The sequence below is a fragment of the Orycteropus afer genome, unplaced genomic scaffold, assembly GCF_000298275.1.
Source record: "Orycteropus afer afer isolate SDZICR_OR568_19922 unplaced genomic scaffold, OryAfe1.0 scaffold00285, whole genome shotgun sequence".
In the NCBI taxonomy this organism is placed as follows: Eukaryota; Metazoa; Chordata; class Mammalia; order Tubulidentata; family Orycteropodidae; genus Orycteropus; species Orycteropus afer.
Window position 1 is genome coordinate 873,365 of NW_006921872.1, and position 13,951 is coordinate 887,315.

The 13,951-nt window shown below is 36.6% G+C and overlaps 1 protein-coding gene across 1 annotated transcript in view; it reads left to right on the forward strand.

The window, feature by feature from the left end:
- Nucleotides 1-13,951, forward strand: part of UBAP2 (ubiquitin associated protein 2) — a 155,555-nt gene that overhangs the window by 99,893 nt on the left and 41,711 nt on the right. Inside the window, exons 8-9 of the mRNA XM_007950673.2 lie at nt 8,507-8,572; nt 12,261-12,313. Coding sequence (XP_007948864.1) covers nt 8,507-8,572; nt 12,261-12,313 — 119 coding nt within the window. The remainder of the gene's footprint in view (nt 1-8,506; nt 8,573-12,260; nt 12,314-13,951) is intronic.

A 13,951-nucleotide genomic window follows, 5' to 3' on the forward strand; every position in this document is an offset into this window, starting at 1 on the left:
AAATGCTTTATCCACTGCACCACCAGAGCTCCTTACATATACCCTGGAAAATGGAAACCATATGTTCACACAAAACCTTATGCATCAATGTTCATAGCAACATGATACATAATAGCCAAAAAACAGAAACAAGTGCCAATCCACTGGTGAATGGAAAAGCAAAATGTGGTATATCTATATAAGACAATATTATTTAGTCATAAAAAGGAATACAGTCCTAATAAATACTACAGTGTGCATGAACCTTGATAACATTATGCCAAGGGAAAGAAGCCAGTCATAAAAGACCACATCTTGTGTGATTTCATTTATATAAGTTGTCCAGAATAGGCAACTCCAGAGACAGAAAGTGGTTCTCAGTTAGTGGTTCTCAGTGGCTCAGGCAGGCAGGAATGGGGAGTGACTGTTAATGGGGTTTCTTTTTGGGATGATGAACATGTTTTAGAATTAGATATAGGTGATTGACAACATTGTGAATATACTAAGATCCACTTAAATGTATACTTTAAAAATTATATGCATAAGAGAAGTTTATGGTGTGTCAATTATATCTCAAGAAGAATCAATATTGTTCACTTCTTTATCAGAATAAAGGAAAAAATTCATAAGATCATTTCAGTAAGGCAAAGGATTTGATAAAATTGAACATCTATTCATGATTTTATAAAAACAAACATAAAAATCCAGAATAGTAGGAAAGTTTCTTATAAAGGATATCTACATTACTTAGAGCAAACATTACACTTAATGGTAATATGTTTAAAGTTTTCCTTTTGGAACAAGCTAAAGATGCTTGCTTTCACTGTTTCTTTTCACCACTCTACTAGATATTCTAACCAGTGCAATAAGGAAAGAAAAAGAAAAGATAAATAAGAGATGGAAAGGAGAAAAGAAACCCTATCGTTTTTAGAGATAATATAAAAGAATCTGTAGACCAGTTACTACACTAAATAGGGGAGTTTGACAGGTGTGGGATACCAGTTCAGTAACAGATACATTTCTGTAAACCATCAACAACAACAACAAAAAAAGGTGAAAAATTGGTACCTCAACAAAACATCCAATTTTTGTCGTTGTTGTTGTTAGGTGCCATTGAGTGGTCTCCGACTCATAGTGACCCTGTGTACAGCAAAACAAAACACTGCCCAGTCCTGTACCACCCCATGACCCTTGCTACACCTGAGCCCATTGTTGCAGCCACTGTGTCTATTCATCTTGTTGAGGGCCTTTCCTTTTTTCGCTGACTCTCCACTTTACCAAACATGATATCCTTCTCCAGGGAATGGTCCCTTCTTACAACATGACCAAAGTAGGTGAGACCAAGTCTGGCCATTCTTGCTTCCAAGGAGCATTCTGGCTGCACTTCTTCCAGGACAGATTTGTTAGTTCTTTTAGCAGTCCATGGTATTTCAGCATTCTTTGCCAATACTACAACTCAAAAATACTTACTCTTCTTAGGTCTTCCTTATTCTTTGTCCAGCTTTCACATACATATGAGGTGATTGAAAATACCATGGCTTGTGTCAGGCGCACCTTAGTCTTCAAGGAGAGATCTTTGTTCTTCACTTTAAAGAGGTCTTTTGCAGCAAATTTGCCTAGTGTTATACATTGTCTGATATCTTGACTACTGTTTCCATTGGTGTTGGTTGTAGAACCAAGTAATAATGAAGTCTTTGACAACTTCAGTCTTTTTTTCATCCCCTGTGAAGCTGTTTATTGGTCCAGTTGTGAGGACTTTTGTTTTCTTTATATTGAGGTGTAATCTATATTGCAGGCTGTAGTCTTCAGTCTTCTTCAGTAAGTGCTTCAAGTCATCCTCACTTTCAGCAAGCAAAATTGTGTTGTCAGCATATTGCAGGTTATTAATGAGTCTTCTTCCAAACCTGATGCCATGTTTTTCTTCATAAAATCCAGCTTCTCGGATTATTTCCTCAGCATACAGATTGAATAAGTATGGTGAAAGGATACAACCCTGATACACTTCCTTCTTGATTTTAAACCATACATTGTCCAGCCTCCTGGTCTATGTACAGGTTCCTCATGAGTACAATTAATTGTTCTAGAATTCCTATTCTTCTCAATGTTATCCATAATTTGTTATGATCCACACAATTGAATACTTTTGTGTAGTCAATAAAACACAAGTAAATACCTTTCTGGTGTTCTTGCTGCAACCGTTTTTGAATTATCTTCAGTAAGATTTTACTTGTGTGCGATACTAATGATATTGTTTGATAATTTTCAAATTCTGTGAGATCACCTTTCTTTGGGTACAAATATGTATTTCTTCCAGTCAGGTGGCTAGGTAGCTGTCTTCTAAATCTCTTGGCATAACTGAGTGAGTGCCTTCAGTGTACCATCCATTTGTTGCAACATCTCAATGGGTATTCCGTCAATTCCTGAAGGCTTGTTTTTCACCACTTCCTTCAATGCAGCTTCAAATTCTTCCTTCAGTACCATTGGTTCTTGATCATATGCCACCTCCTGAAATGGATGAACATTGACCAATTCTTTTTGGTATAGTGACTCTGTGTATTCCTTCCATCTTCTTTTGATGTTTCCTGCATCATTTAATATATTGCGCATAGAATCTTCCAGTATTGGAACTTGAAGGTTAAATTTTTACTTCATTTCTTTCAGCTTGAGAAATGCCAAGCATGTTCTTCCCTTTTGACTTTTCAACTCCATGTCTTTGCACATTTCATTATAATAATTGACATTGTCTTCTCGAACTGATCTTTGAAATCTTCTGTTCAGCTCTTTTATCTTGTCAGTTTTCCATTTGCTTTAACTACTCTTTGTTTAAGGGAAAGTTTCAGAGTCTCTTCTGATAGCCATTTTGGTCTTTTCTTCCTTTCCTGTCTTTTAAATGACCTCTTGCTTTCTTCAGGGTTAATGTTCTTGATGTCATCCCACAGTTCGTCTGGGTTTTGGTCATTTGTGTTCAGTACATCAAATGTATTTTTTAAGTGGTCTCTAAATTCAGGAGGGATGTAACCAAGGTCATAGTTTGGCTCTCATGGACTTGCTTTAATTGTCTTCAAGTTCAACTTGAACGTGCCAATGGCAGCTCCTGGCCCTGTTTTGGCTGAAGATACTGAGATTTTTTTTATCACCTCTTGCCACCGATATAGTCAGTCTGATTCCTTTGTACTCCATCTGGTGAAGTCCATGTGTATAGCTGCCGTTTGTATTATTGAAAAAAGGTATTTTCAATGAATAAGTCGTTGGTCTTGCAAAATTCTATCATGCAATCTCCAGTGTTATTTCTATCACCATGGCCAAATTTTCCAACTACCGGTGATTCTTCTTTGTTTCCAACTTTTGCATTCCAGTCACCATTGATAATCACCACATCTTGATTGCATGTTCAGTGAATTTCAGACTGCAGAAGTTGGTAAAAATCTTCATTTTCCTCATCTTTGGCTTTGATGGTTGGTGTGTAAATTTGAATAATAGCAGTATTAACTGGCCTTCCTTGGAGGCATGGATATTATTCTGTCACTGACAGCATTATACTTTGGCATAGATCTTGAAACATTTTTTGTGGTGCTGAGGGCCACACCATTCCTCTTCAATTTGTCAATCCTGGTGTAGTAGATCATATGGTTGTCTGATTCAAAATGGCCAAAACCAGTCCATTTCAGCTCACTAATGCCTAGGATATCAATCTTTATGTGTTCCGTTTCATTTTGACAACCTCCAGTTTTCCTAGATTCATACTTCGTACATTTTATGTTCTGATTATTAATGGATGTAAGCAGCTCTTTCTTCTCATGTTGAGTTGTGCCACATCAGCAAATGGAGGGACTGAAAGCTCTACTTTATCCATATCATTAAGGTTGGTTCTACTCTGATGAGGCAGCTCTATCCCAGTCATATTTTGAGTGCCGTCTGATCTGAGGGGTCATCTTCTGGCACTGTATCTGACAGTCTTTCAGGGCTAATTATAAAATTGTCCTGTAATATATCAGGCAGTGTTTCACTACTATTCATAGTGTTTTCACTGGCTAATTGTTTGAGAAGTGGATGGCCTCTTCATTCTTCTGGATCTATCTCAGTCTGGAAGCTCTGCTGAAACCTGTCCACCATGGACAGCCCTGCTGGCACAGCCTCCAGCCTCACAGCAACATGCAAGCCACCAGAGTACGACCAACTGACAGACAAGTTTGTCTTCTTTAGCTGTTCCAGCTGCTCCAGTCACTTCCTGGCCTTCCCTCTACCTGTTGCGGCTGTGAAATACATAGGATAAATCTAATGATATGCAAGATGGAAAAGACTTACAGAAAAGAAAAATATTAAAAAATATTGAGGTAAATAAGATATAATAAGTGGAGGAATATACCTTTTTTATATATTCTGACTCTCAGTATCTCACTGTCAGCAAGTCAACTCCAATTCATAGTGACCTCTATTGCATTTCCAAGGTGGAACATCTAGTGAGTTTGAACCACCAACCTTCTAGTTAGCAGTCAAGTTTGCCTTAGGCACGGCACCACTAGAGATTAAGTTGAAGCTGAAAACATTTAAAACAAGTCCAGAAAAGCCAAAATATGAGCTTGATTATATCCCAACTGAATTTAGACACCACCTGAAGAATACATTTGATGCATTGAATATGAGTGACCAAAACCCAGATGAATTTTGGGATGATATCAAGAACATGATACTTAAAGAATGCAAAAGGTTATTGAAAAGGAAGAAAAGACCAAAACGAATATCAGAAGAGATTCTGAAACTTGCCCTTGCATGTAGAGTAGCTACAGCAAATGGAAGAAATGACAAGATGAAAGAAGCTTTCAAAGAGCAGATTGAGAAGACAAAGTAAAGTATTGTAAAGAAACTGCAAGGATCTGGAGTTAGAAAACCAAAAGAGAAGAATACACTCAGTATTTCTCAAGCTGAAAGAAGTGAAGAAAATATTGAAGTCTTGAGGTGCAGTATCAAAAGATTCTATGGGCAAAATAATGAATGATGCAAGAAACATCAAAAGAAAATGGAAGGAATACACAGAGTTACTATACCAGAAAGAATTGATTGATGTCCTTCCATTTCAGGAGGTGGCATATGATCAAGAACCAGTGGTATTGAAGGAAGAAGTTGAAGCTGCACTGAAAAATTGGTGAAAAACAAGGCTTCAGGAATTGACAGAATACCCATTGAGATGTTTCAACAAATGGATGCTGCATTGGAGGCAATTACTTATCTGTGCCAAGAAATTGGGAAGGCAGCTACCTGGGCAACTGACTTGAAGACATCCATATTTGTACTAATTCCAAAGAAAGGTGATCCCAAAGAATGTGGAAATTATCAATGTCCATACCCACGTAAGTAAAATTTTGCAGGAGATGATTCAAAAACAGTTGCAGCAGTATATTGACAGGGAACTTCAGAAATGCAAGCTAGATTCAGAAGAGGATGTAGAACAAGGGATATCATTGCTGATGCCAGATGGATCTTGGCTGAAAGCAAAGAATACCAGAAAGATGTTTACTTGTGTTTTATTGACTATGCAAAGCATTTGATTGTGTGGATCATAACAAATTATGGATAACATTGAGAAGAATGGGAATTCCAGAATACTTAGTTGTACTCTTGAGGAACCTATACATAGACCAGGAGACTGTCATTCAAACAGAACAAGGGGATATTGCATGATATAAAGTCAGGAAGGGATGTGTCATGGTTATATCCTTTCACCATAGTATTCAATCTGTATGTTGAGCACATAATCTGAGAAGCTGGACTATATAAAGAAGAACATGGATCAGGATTGAAGGAAGACTAGTTAAGAACCTGCGATATGCAGATGACACAACTTTGTTTCCTGAAAGTGAAGATGACTTACCGAAACTATGTTGAAACAGTTCTGAGTCCAGACTCACATTAAGCTAATCCCAAATGCTGAGCATGTTCTTCCCTTTTGGGTTTCTAACCCCAGGTCTTTTCATATTTCATTACAATAATTTACTTTGTCTTCTCGAGCTGCTCTTTGAAATCTTCTGTTCAGTTCTTTTATCTTGTCATTTATATACTTAGTAGATAGCCAAAGTAAAACCAAATTTACTGCCATCGATTGGATTCCAACTCATAGTGACCCCATTGTATTTTTGCCACTGTAAATCTTTACAGAAGCAAGTGCCTCATCTTTCTTCTGTGGAGCAACTGATATGTTCAAACCACCAACCTTTGGTTAGCTGCCAAGTGCCTTAACTACTATGCTATCTGAGCTCCTAGTAGACAATAGTATAGTGTAAACAGAACTTTTATATTCACTGCAAAACAAAAGAATTGTATGACTTGCTTTATTGTGATAATCGCTTTGTTGCAGTGGTGTGGAATCTATCTTGCAATATCTCTGATACCTGCCTGTGTAAAAAGGGACACATTCACAGTGTTCTTGAATTTGAAGACTCGGTATTCTTAAAATATCATTGCTACCCAGCATACTTTTCTGTTCAACAACTTGATTCTGTAATTTTTAGAGGAAAAGCAATGGAATATCAACCATATGTGACCAAAAAAGGCAGTATTTACCCCAAAACAAGTTCAGAAGGCAAGAAGAGGCAAGAAAGAAGGAGGAATGGAAATGGGGAAACTGAGGGGGATGTGGGAAGAGTGCTGTTACATTGGGGGATTGCAACTAATGTCATGAAACAAAATATGTGTAAATAGTTGAATGGGATACTAATATGCTCTGTAAATTTTTACCCAAACTGCAATAAAATGTTCATAAAAGCAAAGAAATAACCAAAACCATTTTGAAAGAGATCAATAGTGTTGAAAAACTCATACTCTCTGATTTCATGGCTTACTTTAAAGCCTACAGGTAGTGAAAGACTGGAATTGTTGAAAGCATTGTCAGTGGAAGATGATAGCAAGCCTAGAAATATATCTTCAAATATGGCCAGTTGAGTTTTGGTAAAATACCAAGGCAATGTATAGTGAATATTCTCCGCTACCAATGGTGCTTGAAGAATTGGTCATATGTAAGAAAAATGAAACTTAATCCTTACATTATACCATGTACAAAAAATAGCGCCAAATAATTGGACCTAAATGTGAATCCTGAAAGTGCAACTCCTAAAGAAAAAATGGGGAAAATCTTAGTGACTTTGTGTTAGGCAAATATTTTTTTATAGAATATAAAAAGCATGAAAGAAAAACTTGGGAAAGTAGATTTAATCAAAATTAAAAACTTCTGTTCAGAAGACACTTAAGAAAATGAACAGACAAGTCCTGAACTTTGTTGTTGTTGTCGTTAGGTGCCGTCGAGTCGTTTCTGACTCATAGCAACCCCATGCACAGCAGAACGAAACACTGCCTAATCCTGTGCCAGCTCCATGATCCCTGCTATACTTGAGCCCATCATCACAGCCACCGTGCAGCCCTGAACTAGGAGGAAATAATCATGAACCCATATTTGATAAGGAACTTTTGTCCAAAATATACAAAGAACTCTCACACAACTCAATAATGAGAGAACAACCCAATAAATAAGTCATTAATACTAGATAAGAGATTTAAACAGGTGCTTAACCAAAGAAGATACATGGATGATCAGTACTCAAGAAGGTGCTCATTGTCAGTATTCATTAGGGAAATGCAAATTAAAATCCCAGTAAGATACTACTTTGTGTCTGTTACGATGGCTTTATAAGAAAACTGACAGTTTTGGGTGCAGGTGAGGGTGGTAGAATAATTGGAACTCTCATACATTCCTGTTGGGAATGCATACATTTATGGTACAATCCAATGATCCTACTTCTAGTTGTTCATGCAAGAGAAGTGAAAATAAATCCACATTAAAATCCTGTATGTGATGTTTCTATCACGTATTTTATAATCCCCAAGGTTGAAACAGAATTTTCAGTTAGTTCATTTATGCTTGTTTTTCATTTCTTCTTCCCTCTCCTTTGTTTCCCTTTCTTCTCCTCCTCTTCCTCCTTCCCCCTTTTCTCTTCCCATTTAAGAAGCAGATTTCATGCTGAAAACGTTTGGATAAGCAAAATGTGTTTGCTGAGCAATAGAGTTAAAGGGTCTCATCAATAGATGGGGTGCTGCCTATTTCTTTAGAGACTTCAGTGTGTATTGTTTTGTTGATAAGACAGTTCTAAGTCCAGGCTCACGTTAACCAAAACTAGAAAGACCAATGTATACTTGGAATTTAGAAATTTACTTAAAAAATATGCTTTTCACATATATTGGAAAGTTCTCTTTGATGAGTAGAAAGGGAGCTAGCTGAACATGAGAATGAGAACAGAGTTGATGGGATTTGAATCTTCCAGGACTATCAGGCTAATAAGATTCATAGTTTGAGTCACTGGCCTGTCACAGTAGATAGCAGTGCAGTTTTTCCCTCTCCTTGGACAGTGACAATGCACAACATACATACTTAGCGCTGATGTTTTCTTTTTTCTGTTTCATTTGTTGACTGATTTCTCTTCAAATGTTTACCTTTGTTGTTTTGATGTGTTAAATTCTACCATTTTACATTGATTCACAGAGCTGCCATCACATACGCACAATGTAGCTCAGGATCTGACAAACAAAAGTTCTTTTGGAGTCAAAGGTATGAATTTGTTATTTCAAAAATGTATTTAGTTTACAGCCCTATGAAATGTGAAAATATTCCAATTTTCATCAAAGCTAGTTAATAAAAATGCATTAGTAAATTAAATTACATTTTTACAACCACCTGATAAAATCAAAGTCATCAGCTTTTGCTTATGGAAATGTTTGGCAAATTGGCCTTCAAGGAGTCCTAGAATTTTGTGTTACTGTTTTCCTGTTTCTTAAATTGCCTTCTTTTAAGTGCTTTTCTTTGAAGTATAACATTAAGTTAAATTGAACATGGAACAATCAACTCAAATTTGTTGCTTTAAACTGTACATGATGTCTTGTCATTGAAGTTTTTCTATTCATATGTGTATAAATAGATAAGTCCATCATTCAGAAATGTGGACCAAATTCTTACTGTAAAATTAGAATATTCCAAAATATGAACAGGACCTGAGTTTGTTTCTCTGTCTTATGTCTTGTATTTTTTATTGTCTGTGTAATCAGGACAGGGGCAGGGAGTGTCATGGTAGTAACTTTATCCTGACTCTTGACAATGGGATTCTCCTTTCTGTTGTTGGACATACCATTTACCACATTTGCACTTCTGCTTACAGCCATCTTTATTGGCCCATTTTTCCTGCATTCTACAGATTATTCCCTCTGCCTGCTTTTAAATACGCTCAGACTCTTACCTTATTCTGCATGTCTATATTGTGTTCTAATTATTTTTAAAATACTTGTAAGTGGTAAGCCAGTCTATTTACATATTATGTACAAGAAGGTGTGTTTTAAACTTTTAGTATTTTTATATGTAGGTTTTTAAAATGCCACATTGTTGTTTACACCTTCTTTACTCCCTTGTCTGTTGAGATCTTTTCTAGAATTCAAGCTTTTTGCTGTGCTCCATCTTCCCCATAAAGCCCTCCCTTACCATTCTAGCCTTCGTTGACTTCTTTGTCTTCCAAATTTCCAATTATTAATCAGCTCCCTATGATTTTTCATTTGATCATATACTATCTTGATCACATACCATTTTTTTTTAATTGTTTTTCTCATGAGATATGACTTTGGTACCACTTACAGTAGTACCAAGCATCATGTGTAGCATGTAGGCTTTTAATCTGGTCATGGTTGCTTGATGACTGATGATGAAGGGGTTCTTAAGGAAGATTCTTCCATAAACCATTTCCTAGAAATCACAAGTGCCTCAAAGGTAGAAGTTTTAGGAATGATTTTGAGGCATTGGTTTCCATTTCATTATTAAAGTGTCAAGCATTAGCTTTTGAGTGAGAAGTCGTCAGCTTTAAATTAGAGTACTGATAACTATGGGCAGGAAAGTGGGGGGGAGAGCTGTTGCATTGTGGTAAATTGTAGCCAATGTCATGAGACAAAGTGTATGTGAACTGCTGTATGGAATGTGACTTGCTCTGTAAACTTTCACCCAAATCACAATAAAAAAATAAATTTTAAAAAAATTATGCATATTCATAGATAATAGACTGGAAAGAAATATATTAAAAGATTGGTGATAATGCTTTAATTCTTAAGAGAAAATCACATTTTAGAAGGATGGTATAGAGTAAATGGATGACTTGTCTTAGATTCATTTTGCCTGGTATACAGTATGTTCCTTTAGAAACCTGTGCAGAGGTCTTGAGAACAAGCTTCCAGAACTGATTTCCACCAGGGACTAGCGGCAACTTACATTGGTCACTTAATCTATTACTTTCTACTTTTATTGAAAAAAATATTTAATTCATAGAGTTGTTGTTGTTGTTGTTGTTATGTGCCATCGAGTCGAATTCGACTCATAACAACCCCTCCTTGGGTTGCCGAGACAGTATCACTTCGGAAGTAGATTGCTCAGCCTTCCTTCCAAGGAGTGGCTGGTGGGTTTGAACCGCCAGCCTTCTGGTTAGCACTCAAGTGCTTTAGGCACTATGCTACCAGAGTTCCTAGAGTTGTTGTAGAACTACATAAATGTATGTTTGTTTTATGAAATTAATGGATGACATTTAAATATATGAATGAGCTAATAAAAAGTGTTACATTTTCAGGTCAAATATTGAAATCTTTTCTCAATGTCAAGCTTTAAAATATTTCAAAGGTAACTGTGATCAAGAGGCTCAGAAGAGGCCTCGGATCTCTAGCTCTCTGTTCCTTATGTTCTTCCTTCCCGTAATGCATATACTTTCTGATCCAGAATAATAGATGAAGTCTTTAGGTAAATGGATTTCTCACATAGTAGGAAGTGTTTTCAGTTTTGAAACAGCTCCACTTTATACTGATGAAGTAACATAGCTTATATAATATAACATCTTCTACGGAGCCATGCTTCGTAAATTGAGAAAGCCCAGGTTTGTTTGCCGTGTTGTTGTTATTTGCCGTCAAGTTGCCTCTGACTCGTGGCAACCAGAACATTGCCTAGTCCTATGCCGTCTTAATGATTGTTGATACGTTTGAGTCCATTGTTGTGTCATTCTGTCTCGTTAAGGCTTTCCCTTGTTACGCGGAATCTCTCCTTTACCAGACGTGATGTTCTTTTCCAACAGTTGGTATTCCTGATTACATGTTCAAAGCAGGCAGGCTGAAATCTCTCCATCTTTGCTTCTGAGGAGCAATCTGGTTGTATTCCCTCTAAGACTAATTTATTCTTTCTTCTGGTAGTCCAGGATATATTCAGGATTCTTCACAAGCACCCTAAATCAGGGACATCTTGTTAAAAGCTTTCCATAGATAAGGAGTCCATTCCTAGCAGACAGCACAGATTAGATTATTTATGAGGATGTAGGTTGATAGATCATTAACATGTTTCCAGGGAGGTTAGACCCAGTCACCTGCACTCTTTTTTTCTTGGGATTATGCCCCATCACTTCCCCAGCATGGTGCTCCCCTGCCCCCCAGACCTTGGGAGAGAAATGGGTTTTGCAAGTCAGATGCTTAATTCCTTTCTTCCTGTTGAGGAAACAAAAATAACCAGGATCCCACATCCTGGAGGTTACCATTAATGTCTTGGTATATCCTTTTAAGCTATTTGCTCTGAATATGTGTTTACATTCTTGTTTTACTGAAACAAGGTATGTCAGTACTAGATACCAGCATTTTTCTTTAAATCATTTAAACGTTTTGTGTGTTTTGTGGAATACATCCTCCATATCTGTTTCTCCAGGAGTTAGAGCACCAGACTTGTGATGAGCAGGTGACTTATTAGGAAACCATGTGGTAGAACTAATAGCTTTTTAAAAAAATGCTGCTGTAAGTTTGATAATTCAGTAATCCACCTGAAGAAGTACCCAAGTCATACCTGGTTTGAATAGAATTTCATTCTGTTTTAAATTATGTGTATCATAAAGAATCATAACATTGTTAAATATAAATATTTTTGCTGTGCCTACCATTTCTTACTCATGGCAGAATTGCTTGGATATAATGAACAGAGTAGATTGAAACAATAGAATTTTGCCTTGATTTTTGAGACAATTGCTTTGAGTTTACGTGTATAATTTGTAATCAAGTTGCATTTAAATATGCAGTATTTTTTTGAAAGTCAATTAATAGCCTTATTTTTATTTGATAGATCATAAACTAGGTTGCTAATAAGATTTGTAATGTTTCTTTTTCTTGTGCAGTCCAAAGTAGAGAATTATTTGGGATAAGACTTTGTGGTATAAACTTTGATGGTTATTATTTCCTAATAGGGGCCTGGAACAATTCTGTGGAAGAGTGGACAGCAGAAGACTGGACTGAAGATGTAAGTGTTTGATGTCATATTAGACCTGTCTGTCTTTTAGTGTCAGTTGGGGCTATGTGTGTTATAAAGAAAGGCTGAGATGTTTTACCCTAGCCAAGTTCTCAGAGATGTGGCTTTTTTAGCAGATGCTTTTCAGAAGGAAATTGGTGTTTTGATTTTTAAGGGACTTGGATTTAAAGTATCCACTTAAAAATGCCCAGGCATTAAACAGGACTGAAGTGCTTTTAGCTTATCTTTGTTTTGTTTGGCCTCTTAGCCAAATAACGCTGTAGCTCTGGCCTATGGACTATTACTCTTTAGAATATTTTATTAAAGAAGAGAGAGAGTATATGTTTTGAGTCAGTTGAAATTAACCTACATCAGTCATCCTGGTTCCAGGCCCAGCCCCTTCCCCTTTTGACTATGGTGAATAGATGCAAGTCTGACGCACTCCCTTCCGGATTTTAAACCAAGCAGTATCCCCTTGTTCTGTTCAAATGATGGCCTCCTGGTCTATGTGTAGGTCCCTCATGAGCATAATTAAGTGTTCTGGAATTCCCATTCCTCTCAATGTTACCCATAATTTGTTATGATCCACACAGTTGATTGCTTTTGCATAGTAACTAAAACATAAGTAAACATCTTTCAGGTATTCTTTGCTTTCAGCCAAGATCCATCTGATGTCAGCAATGATACTTCTTGTTCCACGTCCTCTTCTGAATATTCTGGTATATTACACAGTGGGTACTATCCTTATTTCATACAAAGCCATCCTACTTTAAAATGGCTTGTATAGAATTTTTGCTAGGTTTTGTATAAAGAAAAAGGGTTTCAGAGCTAAAAGCTTTATATTTCTTTGCCTGTCAGGGTCTGTAGGCAGGTTAGAAGAGCAACGGGGTCAGAAGGCAAAAACTTGTAAAAAAAAAATTTTAGCTGTGTTGACCTGTTGATCTTTGACAGGGCATCTTTCCTTCTGAGCCTTCAGGTTTTTGCCTGTTTAATGAATGCCATAATAGCTGGTCAGATGAGGTCTTATGGTAAAAATTGCTAATAAGTGATACACATTTACATACACAATGTTCTACTGTATAGGACATATTGTATCACAATATAATTTATAATTACTGAGAGCAACATAGGGAGTTTGAGCATCTCCTTTTCTATGGAATTATCTAGAAAATATAAACATTTCCTGAGATACACAAAATAATTTGAATTGGCAGGGGAGTAATTTAAAATGTCATCCTAAATTCCTTTGAGATCTTAGAACAATAACCATGTACCTCTCCCCAGCTAGTCCTGTTTTAAGAGAAAGAAGAAAAAAACAATCTAGTTTTCAGTATACTACCAGGATTAGATACCATGTCAGTGGTTAAAGTGGTTTTCATTTACCTTATATAACTTAAGGTTTACCCTGTCATTGCTCTTCATAGAATTACTCCCTTCTTGGTCCTCTTTCATAACTTTATTTAATTTGTCAGTTTCTTAAAGGCAAAAATGGATTCCTTGGGACTCTTGAAATACTGCCTTGGAATGGGGTGCAGTAGGTCCTTCTTGTTGAAACATCATTAGTTTGGTACTTTCTGTTTTTCAAAAAATGAACAACTACTGTTGACACACTCCTTGCCTGGATATTTCTGTCTCAGGAAGTCTGATTTT